The sequence below is a fragment of the Zeugodacus cucurbitae genome, chromosome 6, assembly GCF_028554725.1.
Source record: "Zeugodacus cucurbitae isolate PBARC_wt_2022May chromosome 6, idZeuCucr1.2, whole genome shotgun sequence".
NCBI lineage: Eukaryota > Metazoa > Arthropoda > Insecta > Diptera > Tephritidae > Zeugodacus > Zeugodacus cucurbitae.
In genome coordinates this window covers 67,045,251-67,059,646 of record NC_071671.1, presented here as the reverse complement: position 1 = coordinate 67,059,646, position 14,396 = coordinate 67,045,251, and the positions used below count along the sequence as shown (strand labels likewise).

General features: G+C 38.3%; 2 protein-coding genes across 2 annotated transcripts in view; one reads left to right on the top strand and one right to left on the bottom strand.

The window, feature by feature from the left end:
* The first annotated feature begins 3,211 nt into the window (after positions 1–3,211).
* Positions 3,212–14,396, top strand: part of LOC105211709 (neurogenic protein mastermind) — a 299,950-nt gene continuing 288,765 nt past the window's right edge. The window contains exon 1 of the mRNA XM_054233289.1: positions 3,212–4,014. The gene's annotated coding sequence lies outside the window, so the exon portion shown is untranslated. The remainder of the gene's footprint in view (positions 4,015–14,396) is intronic.
* On the bottom strand, positions 5,806–7,624 carry LOC128922566 (gelsolin-related protein of 125 kDa-like). Its single transcript, XM_054233519.1, has 3 exons — positions 6,677–7,624; positions 5,985–5,999; positions 5,806–5,886 (listed from the first exon to the last, which is right to left on the bottom strand). The coding sequence occupies exons 1-3, from the start codon at positions 7,622–7,624 to the stop codon at positions 5,806–5,808; spliced, it is 1,044 nt and encodes a 347-aa protein (XP_054089494.1).

Genomic DNA, 14,396 nt, shown 5'->3' with positions numbered 1-14,396 from the left:
TAGAATCGCTTTCTTCTAGATCACTTACACCTTGTGAGACTTTGGTTGAAGCACCTTGGGTCTCACTTGTCCAGGGAAATTATCTGGTGTCGAGTACGATTCTTTTAGCAAGCCGATAATAATGTAAGGTATTTTTCTGATATTTGAAGTCATATTTCGTCTACGTCAATTTTGGAATCACAAAAGACGTGACAGAAATTATATAAGGATGATTTCTCCATTGGAAACCGTTAATAAGAATCGAGCCCAACCAAAATCTGTACAGTTGTAGACGGATTTTTCACATTCCTTAAAGAAAAAGTTTGTTTTAATCAGATCTCTAGAAGCAATTTCGAAACAATAGAAATCTTCTCTTTAAGGTCACAAACTGTACAGATACGATTCATAATCTATACGATCTCTATTTATCAACCACACTTAGTAGGTCTTTATAGTTGAGATAAAGAATCTTCGTGGAGCTTTGAGTTTCAGACGTATTTTATGGTCCATATTATCAGCTTTAGCTTATATGTAAAGCTTCCAGAACTGATTTTTTGCGACCACAATTAACGACACATCCTCATATATATGTACATATGTTTGTATGCATATGTGGCATCACAGCTCTGAAAGCGGATATGCGCACGATGATGATACCCCGTTAAAAATGTAATGCCATTTGTCAGGCGGCCTTGTGACTTACAGAATGTCATAAAAACACAGAAACCAGGTGGAGGCTGGGAGCAAACACATATTTTTCGGTGACGAAAAGGGCGTGGGAGGCCAAGCTCGTAAAATCGCGTCGAACATACATACATACGAAGAAGTGTGTACAAAAAAGTTGAAAAATGTTGGTTAAAGCATTGGAAAATGAAGTGTGTGTGGTGAAAAATGAAATGGAAAATCCTAACGATACACAAATAAAAACACAATTTTAATGAAGCTTATGTTGACACGTACGCGCTGACAGATGTGTGGATGTGTGTGGGTATAAATACGCAGCGCAATTTGTTGATATACAGACATATTATATATGGTCTGTGTGAGTATGGAAGTATGAAAGTAAAGAGCGATAAAATCAAATGAAAATATACGCATTTTTCCACACCCACACACTGCGTGAGTGTCGTGGCGAAAAAATGCGAAATATTCGTGCAATAAATTGCAAAGCAAGGAAGCGGCTAAAGGGAATGGAATCAACAAACTGCTGAAGTCAGGTGTTTCCCAATCAAAGAGACCAAAAATAAAAATACGACAAAACAAAAACAACAACAGCATACACAAGTAAAAAGTAGCGGAAAATCCGGACAAACAGAACAAAAAATGATAGCAAACAGGGATAAGAACTTCCCGATGAAGCATAAAAATCGACAACATCGAGGTATGACAGAGTAAATCAGCACACAACGGAAAAGCTGTGGAAGGAATGCGAGCAGGACATGTGCCAACACACACACGCATACTCACACGCAAAGCGCGCTGGACAGTCCGAAAGCCACGCAGCCGTGTAAGCGCGGCTGAGCTGGGGAATTGTAATAGTAAATCGCTTATAGCATTAAAATAAGGGAATATCTGCGCGAACGTTCGAGAATTGATTGCTCAGTTTAACTTAAATCCCCAGAAAAAATGAAGTCAAGCGGCGGAAGCATGCAAAGAAGAAAACTCAATCTCAGACATACAATTTCAATAGACCAACCAAGGTGCGGAGTGCGCGATTTGTCTTCGCCAGGCTGTTTGCTGAAAGTTAAAGATACATATTACTGCAACAGACATTTCGCATTTACTTACTGCCGTCTAAGCCTAGTTATTAAGTTTGCTTCACAGCCGCTCTGCTCTCTTGCTTGCTTGCCATTCGCCATTGTGGTTGACCCAATAGATAACGGTGTAGGCAAGTGCTGAAAAAGGTCAACTTGTTTGTATGGAATTCGTGGAAAAGAACCCAAAAGCTGTCGAAATATTTTGGCAGAGATAAGCTGCGGCGCTACGCCTGGAGTTGGCATACAGTTTAGTTGAGTTGTTGTTGCGCGGTCAATCAGTGTAGACACTGAAGCAGAAATCGTGCCATCAACAGACCTACTAAAAACGGCCTACAAGCGAACAAGTAAAAGGAAATTTTTTTCACACACGCCCATACATATACACATATTCATGGAAGCCACGATTCAAGTAACACATGTTGTTTTGTACAAAAGGCGAGCGTGTGTTTGGTCGTGTGGCAACCTTGAGTTGCTCGTTAGTGTCGTTGTTAGCGTTGCTAAGCCGTGGCCACTGGCTAGTTGTCAAGTGCAAGTATTTGCTAGTCTTTCTGCTTCAGTATTGGCAGTGAGACCTGTAGGAATTTGCAAGCCTTCGAGAGACTTCATCTAAAAAGTGAAGGATTCTACAAATTTTAAATCATTGCTGGCTGGTTAATCAAGAAAAACGGAAAAGTATACTAAAAAGTTGGCTGTAGCCTGGCTGGGGACGACTTCTTCCTTAAGTATGAATTTTCTAATGTTAGTCTGACGTCTTCGAGTTCTGCGGACCGGAATAGAATCTCTAACTTTGAAACCATGAGGATAGATAAACTGTAAAGTCACTACTTCAAATATCCGATTGGATCGTTGATATGAATTCGGTGTTCCTAGCAAACACCGAGGTTTAGAGTAAGAGATCTTTCGGAAAGAGTTCGCAATAAAAATAAACATATATAAAGTGTATTTTTATCCTCAGTTGTCTCAATTTTCTTCACCTTATTTTGTTGTGGTTATTACATTGAATTCTTATTATTTTTAAATACTAGACTTGGAGAAATGTTTCTTCTTGGAGATTTTTGAGAGTATTACGTTGTTTAAAGGGAATTGGAAACGGTAAATATTCCATGAAATTGAAATAAAATCTATACAGAACCTCTTACGAGCTCAAGGAACAAGGAACTTTATTGCTTTGTAGTAGACTGAGACAACTTCGCTAGAAAAAAAATGATATAAGCGATCAATATAGTCTTGAGTCGCCTTCTGTCTTGGGATGATTTTTACACTAACAAAATGATACAAAACATTTAAACATTTAAAACTGTGGGAAACTTTTAAACTCTTTTGAGGTTATTTCTTATATAGAGTCTTAAGTAAAATTACTAATTCATATAACAGATTTTAATAAATTGAATTTAATCAATTGAAACTCTTTAGTAATTTAAAGCTTATTTCCTTTCTTTCATTTTTAGCAATTCTACGGCGTAATCTGCGTTTATAACTGTTTCTAAAAATCACTAATGAAAACTACTTACGAGCTCTATATTGTTATGCCATTATGTAAAGCTGTTGCTTCTCAACGTTATTGTTGTTGTTTCCAGTACTGAATATGTTTTATGACGTGGAAGGACAAATGTTGAAGTGTTGCGTGTGACAGGCATTCAAAACACAATACAAGTTGCTTTGAAGACAATGAAGACGTAAGAAAAGAACAACACGGAAAAGAAAACAAAAACAACATTTATTACATTTATGAAAAAATAACAATTTTTGAGCGTCTTTTGTAATAAAACAAAGCAGTGTACAAGTAAAAAAGCGAAAAAAAGTATTTGTGACATGACGACAATGCCAAAAAGTGAAACAAAAGTGAATACAATAAGTGTTATGCAAGGAATGTGAATATGCCATATAAATATGTCCGCATGTGTATGCGCAGCAACTAACAAAAAAATGAGGAAGTAAAATGACGCTATTACAGGCTTTCATCAAAGCAACGTCAGCATTTAAGCCACAGCAAACACACACGTAGGCAAACCGCCGTTATAGACTACCGAAAGGCCGAGCGACCTTCCAACGCAACTGGCACTCAGCCAACACTCAGCCAACCTCCAGCTGCTGCTTCAACAACGAATTTTTCATCAACACGCCGTCGCTGCGGTGTGTGTGTTTGTGACGCTGAGTGATTTACGCCTACGACAAAGGCAGCCCGAGTGTCTCCTTGCATCAGCGGCGTCTTAACGAAATCCTGCTCATCTCGAAGAAAACGTGCTAGGTGTGCCGCACAATAAATCGCAATGGCAAGGTAAGTACCGTTCTACTCAGCATTGACTGAGAGAGACTTTTATCTATATACATACATATATATTTACAGTTATTTACAAACATATATCTGAAGGGTCTTACAGAAAGACACAGCCTACTCTGTGCATAGCAATATCAGCCACATTTCGTCGCCTTCGTTTCTTCTTAAAAATTGTTTATGCTTCAACGCTGTTTGCTTCTTACTTATTTCTTACTTTCTTCATTATTTGTATTCCTTTTTATTTTTCAATATCACCGCCGACCCAATCCATTCTTTTGGCTGACAGTCGGCACCTCAGCGATATCCTTTCAGTCATTTCAATCAACTATGCCACATCGCAACGGCGCTCTTCAAGCACCTAAAATATTCATGCGCTGCTTTAGCGTTGCGGCAATGTGTTTAAATTTTTTCCAGAATCATATGTTTTGCATTTAGATATGTCTCAATAAAGTTGATGTTAAGTAAACATGTTAAATAAAATGTTCACTGAAGATTTCTAAAATGAAAAAGTCATCTCATTTTCCATCTGTAGAGAGTAATTCATGCTCTAAATTAAGTACTTACGCCCAAATGTATGCTTGCTATGTCGATTTCCAATCAGCACTTCACGTAAATGCTTCAACATGTAGGTATATTCCATCACACACACACATTTACTACAAACAAAAACAACACAAGAAGAATGAAGCACCTGGTCGATAGCATCCGGCCCCAAAAAAGGGTTACATTTATTATCTGCGTTGATGGGTGTCACTGCATGCAGTAGTTTTCTTCCACTCGAACTCCTCGTGTTGCCCATATCTGTGCTTAGCATCTTCGAAATATTGTCGATACACGCACGATTTTCCGGCTTTACGCTTGCCAATCCGAAGGAGAAAGAGCATATGTGCGTGTGTGTATGGACATGCAGAGAAAACCAGATTGGGGGTGGGTCACACTAACAGCAGCACGTTTATGGTTCATGCTTTTAGGCGTTGGAACACATGTGCTTGAGTTAAGTTGCTTCGCCTCGAAATTGGCTGTTTAAAAAATGATTTACTTTTCATTTCACTTAAATTGCTTGACATTTTCTTATACCCTTGTGCATAAACGCTTTTTAGTTTGTCTGTTGGTTTGCATGTTTTTGGGTCGATGATGAGTCGGCAACTTCATTGCCCCCGAGGCGTACAAAGGTCTGACTTGTTAAGTTCGAACAGCTGTCGGTGCGCGCTGCGACGACGTCTCACTTAGCCCACAGTCAACTGTCTGCCGCCTTAAATTCAAATGTCGCAAATTTCACATTTCGTTCGGATTAAAGTTTTCGTATGGCCTAAGACCTTCTGAGCTGCCACTTTTCGCTTGCGCTCCATTTCACTCGCTTACTGCTTCATTCCGTCACCGCCGCCGCTCATTCATTCATTGCGTCTGACGAATGCTCGATTCATTTGTTTGCATTTGCATTTGAATTTGAATTTGAATTTGAATTTGTTTGTTTTGGTCGGTTTTGGGTTTTGTCAGGCCCATTTCTATTGCCACTCGTCTACTTCCGCTCTCAACCGGGCTTGTCGTACGACACTTTGCGAGCCTTCCGTTTAAATGGCTCAGCACTTGGGTGTGTCTGTCCAGTCTGTGGGTGTGGTAGAGAGCGCGAACTGAAAGCGTTTTAGCTGTGAAAGGTGGTACGCAAGTGGGGTGTGTGGGAACGTAAGTTCAAAATGTGGATAAAGTGACTTTGGAGTTTTAAAATTATGTAAATTCGCTTCAACAAACACTTGGCCGACACATTTGCCTCCACATTTAATGTGTTGAAATTTATGGCTTAAAGTCTTCGAACCTTCCATGTAACTTGAGGGATGGTATGGAGTAGTTTTGTAAGAGTGTTTTAGAGATTTTCTGTGAAATAAAGATTACGTTGTTTTTTAAGAAAATAAAGCCAGAGTTCCTTTGCAATTTGCGAGTTGTGAAGAATTCTCTGTATTGAAGAAACTTACCTTTAGATTTACCATCTAAAAGTAATACCAGAAATTAATTTTACGAAAGATTTTGTTTACGAAAAAAATATATTAAAATCATATTAAATACCTATTAATTCAAGTTAGCCTAAACTATGGTTACATACAATTTTATATTCAATAACATAATTATATATTTAAAAATAATTTTACAGAGTTGCCACTTAATTTAATTAATTTACAATTTTTTTTTAAATCAAAGTATTTTTAACTAGATATTGTGACAGGTTTGCTACTATATATATGTATACCTATTCATTTAAGAAGTTACATAAAATCTCTGGCAGATACTGAAGAATTTGATCGAAAGATTTGACCTAGGAACTTAAGAGGTCTTCTGATGAATATTAACATCATAATCAATTATTAAGGCAAACCATACACACGACTTAATTGCGCCTATTCATCATGCGTTTCGCGGACTTTGCGATGTCGGCACACTTCGTTGTTATAGACATTCTAATTTCTTTCTCCGAACAATTAAATACTGCTCGTACGCAACAGATGATATCCTTCACCTTCCTTGGATTCAATTGGCGCTTCACTGGTCGTCCGAGATGAAGAAAAGCGGGAGACGGTTTGCCGCTAAGAGTATGTGTGGCGAGAGTTTGTCTATCAAAAACTACTTCGAGCAAAGTCCTGGTAGCAATTGAAGCGTTAGTCCAACGAACCTTTTTAAAATCGTCGATCGAAATGATTGTGCCAGTCGGTCCAATTTGTATGCCTTCTGGTTGATCTGTCTCCATAACTACTATGTTCCCTAATGGCTCATGTGGCATGTTTTCTTGCTCTTCTGTGCTTTCCGCTACTACGTTTTCGCGTTTTATTTCTGGAACTACAAGCTCCTGCTTCATCGGTATTTGTGCCGATTCTTCGTTTTCCTGTTTTATTTCTGGAACTACAATTTCCTGCTTAATTTGTATTTGGTTCGACTCTGAAACTACAAGCTCCTGCTCCATCGGTATTTGTACCGATTCTTCGTTTTCCTGTTTAATTTCTGGAACTACAATTTCCTGCTTAATTTGTATTTGGTTCGACTCTGAAACTACAAGCTCCTGCTCCATCGGTATTTGTACCGATTCTTCGTTTTCGAGTTTTATCTCTGGGATTACAAGTTCCTGCTCCATCGGTATTTGTACCGATTCTTCGTTTTCCTGTTTTATTTCTCGGACTACAAGCTCCTGCCCCATCGGTATTTGTACCGATTCTTCGTTTTCCTGTTTTATTTCTGGAAAAATAATTTCCTGCTTAATTTGTATTTGGTTCGACTCTGAAACTACAAGTTCCTGCTCCATCGGTATTTGTACCGATTCTTCGTTTTCCTGTTTTATTTCTCGGACTACAAGCTCCTGCCCCATCGGTAGTTGTACCGATTCTTCGTTTTCCTGTTTTATTTCTGGAAAAACAATTTCCTGCTTAATTTGTCGTTTCAGAAAATTATTCAAGTCGTGTTCTTCTTGTTGTTCCATTTTTATTCTAGTCACCATCGACAAATCCAAAACTTCGTTGTTGGAACTTAAATCCAATGCTCCATGTTGATGGCCCAGAAAGCGTTGCAGTGCTGTAAATTCGTTTTCTGGGTTATGGAATAAACCGTTAGGAATCCAAATATTAGACATATTTTTTCTAGTTATTTTTACTGTTCACGTGTTAAACAGTCTTTAGCTTAAATGCGTTTGATAATATGTCGCAAAGTCATACAGGTTTTATACTCTTTCTCGGGGAGTGAGTGACCACACAGGTAGCTGTAAGTACTACCTGCCGTTAACCTTTAAACTTTAAGAATAACGACCTAATCCTTTTAGTTTAGGTAAGGTAAAAAACTATTGTTGACAACAATAGTCCTTAATTGCTTTAATTAGGGCTGAGCAAAAACAGGTAGGCGTAAAATATCTACTACAAAATTGAATTTTTAATACAAATATCATGAATGTGAGAAACATGTAAATAAAGTTTATACAGTTATTGAAAAGGAATTGCCCGCGAAGCTTTCATTTATGCACGAAAGCTTGATTTGGAACCCCTAAAAATTCGAATATCTCTTTAAATGAAGTCTGACCTCTTCGTGTTAGAATTAGAATAATTTGAAATAACATAGTCTTCAACAGAATCATTCAGATCTCAGCATCATGAGAACCCTTCTGATCTTATAATATTACTTTACGGAACCCTTGTAAAGATTTTAATATTGGACATATTGGAAGCCAAAGTGTGAATTTTTTCACTACCAACAAAGCCTTGTTGCAACATGTGTTTCCATATTCAGCTGCTCAGCTACTCTTAACTAATTCTCGTGCCACGAAGCAGCAATTCTCCACTTGTAGCCACTTTGTATGACTTGGGCATAAATTTCATACAAAATGGCGAATATGCTGCTTAGCGGGATTTGGTGAAAGTTAAATGCACATTGCATTTTGCATTTTAATACTCTCATTTCTTTTTTTAATTTGCATACATATGAATTTTTTTCCGCTCACGTACGAGAGCCACCTCTATGGTGGCCGGTTGCATTTGCGTTTGCATAAAAATTGCGCCATAAAATAATATGTGTCAGCATTAAAATGCAACGCGCACCATGCAAGCTGGCCGGAAAAGTAACATGCGGATTTTTCGAGCGAGCTATTGGATGGGCAAATGCATAGCACATGCTAGTATTCTATATGCATTCAAAGTGTGGGTGCCAGGCAGCTGGTATGGTGATGAGTTTTTGATGTCCAATTTCATGAAAACTTGCACTCAGCACCAGTTGGTGCCTCATGTGGAACATGAAAATATGCTGTCAGTTAATAAGCTGAGTGATGTTTGGATCTTTTCTTGGCGGAGATTAAGTGAAGTTTATTTTTTGAAGATATGTGCTAGGAAACTAGATTTGATGGATAAATATTTTTTGAGTTTTAAATCGATGAAATTAGATTTTTCCCGGTAGTTTACTAAGTAACCGGGCAAAGAAGTCAGTCGTCAACACAGAAAAAGTGCTTAAGACGTGGGCTGAACCCTGAAGCATTGGTAGAAACTTTAGTGAAGACAAAAAACTATTAATCAAGTCTTTGATCTTCAGTATATTAACGAATAATCATTTAATGCATTTTTAGAATAGACTTAACGCCCAGTGCCCTTTCTTCCATATTTAAAAACGGTTTAAGATTCATAACTGTAATAAGAGGCTATACGTGGTGCGTTCAAAAAATAAAGGGAATTTCGTTCAAAAATCCAATTCTTTTTCTTATGTTTATTTACATGTCCCTGAAGTACGATACAATTTTCACCAGTATTCATTGTTTACTTTGTCTGTAGCAGCCGCTAGGGTTAGACGTGTTGGTTGGATGTTGGCGATTTTCGTTTGTGAAAAGCTCACACTTTATCGCTTGTTGGCCAAAAAGAATAGTGTCACGGTGGCTTTCGGTCTCTATATTCGCCAGACAGCGCACCGTGTGAGCCGAAGGCTATCCCAAAAATCGACTTTGAGAAATGTTTCGACGATTGGAAAAAGGGCTGGCATAAGTGTTAAATTACGAATGGAAAATATTTTGAAGGCGACAAAAATAATTTAGACGAATGAATATATTTTTTTCTAAAAATCGGGAATTCCCGTTATTTTTTGACACCTCGGATAACTGATTTTAAATACTCATTGTTCTAATCTGGTGGGAGGTGGTGGTTTGTTTGGGTTTTATTTTCAACAAAGATATATTTTACTTTGAAATTAATTCAGAAATTGGAGACTTTGTATGTTTTCTTGCTGTTATTTTTTAAGACATAAATACTATTTTTGTTGTTGTTTTATTAAATTTATAAATGACCGGAACATAATGAAATGTATTACAAACACAAATCTGCTAGCTCCATAATTTCCCATTTACTACTAGTTACTTCAATTAAAGGCCACTCAAAGGAAAACATCCATATTATGCCTGACTTTAAATGTATAAATACATACACACATAAATATATATATTAATATTTCAGAACACATATAAATAGGAACTCGCTGTTAATTAACCAACCAACGGTCGAAAGGCCACCAGATTAACGGCAAATGTTCGCCTTAATTAAACCGTGTCAACAGCAAATGCAAATTAATACTAATATACAAGCAAAATGAGCCAAAAAAAATATTGAAAGGACGAAGAATAATTGCCGCACGGAAAAGAGGTATGAATTTGCATGCCTGATTGCGTCAAAGTGCTTTTATTACGGTTGTTTTTGTGGGTGGCAATGTTTATATGGCGCTTAAATTAGGGGCCTTGCCAAGCAGTTAATTTTTATTTTATTATTTCCGGTGAAACAAGTAATGTGTATGAAAAATATGACGTATTGTATAACATATAGATACATACATACTTGTTAGAACTCAAAATTCTCTCTAGAAACCGAAAAATTTGAAAATTTTCATTTTAATCAAGATAATATTTTTGCAATATCTTAATGGTTTAAAGGGGTAATTTTGAAAATTTTTTGGAAAAAGTTTCCCATATTAAATTTGGAGAATTTTCAAGAAGGGAAGTTAACATGTAACAATGGTCGTTATAGGGTTAAAATTAATCAGAAAAATATTTATTTATAATTTTTAAAATTGTTTGGAAGAAGTTTCCCAAATTAAATTTGAAGAATTATCATGAAGGGAAGTTTACATATAACAATGGTCGTTATAGGATTAAAATTATTCAGAAAAATATTTTTTAGAATTTTTTCAAGACATACATACATATACCGAGAGCTGAAGAGGGAAGCGAGACGCATCTGCAGACAAAAAAAGAAAGAGGCCGAAATGCGTGAGTACGAAGAGCTTGAGAAGCTGGCAGACAGAGGTAATGCTCGAGGTAATGCGCGAAGAACTGATAAGGTGCATGCGTCAGCTTCTTTGTAGAATATGGTCGGAAGAAAGCATGCCTGACGATTGGAATCTCAGTGTGCTCTGCCCAATCCATAAGAAGGGAGACCCCACAATCTGCGCCTACTACCGTGGTATAAGTCTCCTAAATATCGCAAACAAGGTTCTATCGAGCGTACTGTGTGAAAGACTAAAGCCCACCGTCAACAAACTGATTGGACCTTATCAGTGTGGCTTCAGACCTGGAAAATCGACAACTGACCAGATATTCACCATGCGCCAAATCTTGGAAAAGACCCGAGAAAAGAGGACCGACACACACCACATTTTTGTCAATTTTAAAGCTGCTTTCGACAGCACGAAAAGGAGCTGCCTTTACTCCGCGATGTCTGCATTTGGTATCCCCGCAAAACTAATACGGCTGTGTAAGTTGACGTTGAGCAACACCAAAAGCTCCGTCATGATTGGGAAGGACCTCTCCGAGCCGCTCGATACCAAACGAGGTTTCAGACAAGGTGACTCACTATCGTGCGACTTATTTAACCTGATGCTGGAAAAAATTATAAGAGCTGCAGAGCTAAACAGAGAAGGTACAATCTTCTACAAGAGTGTACAGCTCCTGGCGTACGCCGATGATATTGATATTATCGGAAGCAACAACCGCGCCGTTTGTTCTGCTTTTTCCCGCATGGCTAAGGAGGCGAAGCGAATGGGTCTGGAGGTGAATGAGGACAAGACGAAATATCTCCTGTCATCAAGCAAACAGTCGGCGCATTCGCGTCTAGGCTCCCACGTCACTGTTGACAGTCATAACTTCGAGGTCGTAGATAATTTCGTATACCTGGGAACCAGCATCAACAACACGAACAATGTCAGTCTCGAAATCCAGCGCAGAATAACTCTTGCCAACAGGTGCTACTTTGGACTGAGTAGGCAATTGAACAGTAAAGTCCTCTCTCGACGAACCAAAATCAAGCTCTACAAGTCGTTTATCATTCCCGTCCTGCTTTACGGTGCAGAAGCTTGGACGATGTCAACATCAGATGAGACGACACTAGGAGTTTTCGAGAGGAAAATTTTGCGCAAGATTTATGGTCCTCAGAACATTGGTAACGGCGAATACCGCAGACGATGGAACGATGAGCTGTACGAGTTATACGACGACATTGACATAGTTCAGCGAATAAAAAGACAGCGGCTACGCTGGCTAGGTCATGTTGTCCGAATGGACGAAAACACTCCAGCCCTGAAAGTGTTCGATGCAGTACCCGCCGGAGGAAGCCCAGGAAGGGGAAGGCCTCCACTCCGTTGGAGGGACCAGGTGGAGAGCGACCTGGTTACACTTGGGATCTCCAACTGGCGCCGAACTGCGAAGGAGAGAGAGAGGTGGCGCACTATCGTCGATTCGGTCATAACCGGCTAAACGGTTGCAACGCCAATCACATACATACACCCGAACTTAGCCCTTCCTTATTTGTTTTTAAATATCTTAATGGTTTAAAGGGGTAATTTTGAAAATTTTTTGGAAGAAGTTTCCCAAACTAAATTTGGAGAATTTTCAAGAAGATTAAAACTATTCGGAAAAATATTTTTTAGAATTCTTTCAAGACATACATACATACATATACTATATAGTGTAAGACTGACTTTTAAAGTACATCTCACTTTAAGCTTCTCAACATTTTTGCTGACTGGCAACTCCATGGCATGAGTCAACACACTTGCATCGCGCCAGGGCACCTTGAATCCTTTCGAAAATTGCATCTAAATGCAACTAATAGAGCTGCAAGTAAATTGAAAATGTAAAACAAAGCAAAAGAAAAAAGTTAGAAGAATTTGCTCGAGTGAGTGTGTGGGAGCACATACCTACACACAAGCACACACTCAGTTATGCATGCAAGTGAGAATGCATAAACTAGCAAAGAAAAATCGTTGCAAAAAACAGCAACAAAAACAAAAAGAAATTGCTTAACCCACACACTCCGCTCGTGTAGTCACATTAATTATTCACTCAGTAACCTTTGAAATGCAACAGTGTTATATAACTGTAAGTGGATGTTGACGCTGCTAGAGAATGTAGGTGTGGCGGGGGAGGCATGAGAGTTAAACAAATGGCGTCAATGCGGCAATGAAATGCATGGAACTAACACACTCACACCCACATAAGATACATATATCTGTAAGAGAACCTACGTCCGCTCAGCTGTAATATGTGTAGTCGTTGAGTTAGGGTCATGTGTAGCTCAACTAAACGGATATGGATAAGCTTATGCGAAATGTAAGGACAAAAGGTGACAACTGCTGCTATTACCGCTGAAGTGTGAGACCTTTTCTAAGTATATATGTATGAGTGTCTGGGTGTATGAATGCCTGTAAGTATCATTGACGTGTGGACTACAGTGCCGCCTCGTTGACTCACAGCTACACCCACGCGCATATGCCAAGGCTTCATGCTCGTAAACTAAGCGCACTGAAGCCCCAATGCAGCAGGGTCAGTTCGAGTTAAGACAGCTTTGGATGGAGAAACTTTTCTTTTTCTTGCATTCTTAGAAAAAACTTTGCGAATGCATATGTGCAATTTTAAGCTTTTATGTAACTTTGTGTATGCGATTAAGTTGCTTTTAGCGCGCGTTTGTTTGTTGGAGCAGCTCAAGCCTTGTTCTAAAGAAGCGCTGCAGCTGCCTGCGTTGAACTTGACTGACGCTTGCTTATGTGCTTACATGGAAAATATTATGAACTTAAGCTTAACTTGAGTGCAGTTTGTTGTCGTTGTATAGTGAGTTTATATGAGGTAAGTGCGCGTACAGTCGATCTACACGCGGGACAAAACATTTATTAGTAAAATTTGTGTGAAAATATTCAAAGGTATCCCGTATGTGTTGGTTGAGCGAGTAGAGATTTTTTGTTATTAGCTAATAATATTAAATTGTGAATACTTTATTGTGTTGATACAAGGGGTTCTATTATTTTGGAAGCCCAAGTTCCTCAAATTTCGTCCATAAGTCAACTAACATTCTAAATATGGTGTTGATAAGGCACTGAAACACACATAAAAAGCGTTTCACCCCTTTATAGAATGAAAAAGGTAATTTTATCCAACAGTTAAAGAGTTAAATCTTACCCGAAGCCTCGCACAATACGTACCTAGCGGAAATGTTACTTTATTAAACTGTGCTTTTTATTCACACATGAGTGTATGAGTAAAATAAGCCGAAGTTAACTTAAAATATGTGCATCCATCTATACATACATAGAGCCTCTTCATGTATACTAGATGTGTGTACAACAACAGCTGTCAATTACCATGCAATTTGCTGCTTTATTGTTTACTCACATGTACGAGTATGTAGTTTTGTTATTGTTGTTGGTTTCTAATTAGCATTTTGCGTCGTTTGTTTTTAATTGTTTTGTGATCCTATATCTTGTTTGTCACTACTGCGAGACCCACTACTATATATATGTATGTATGTAAGCAAATGTGGCATAAACATTGCAAGTGTTTTAGTGCGCTAAAATGTTACGTATACGCCCCGGTAATGGCTTAGACGCTTGGCATAAGT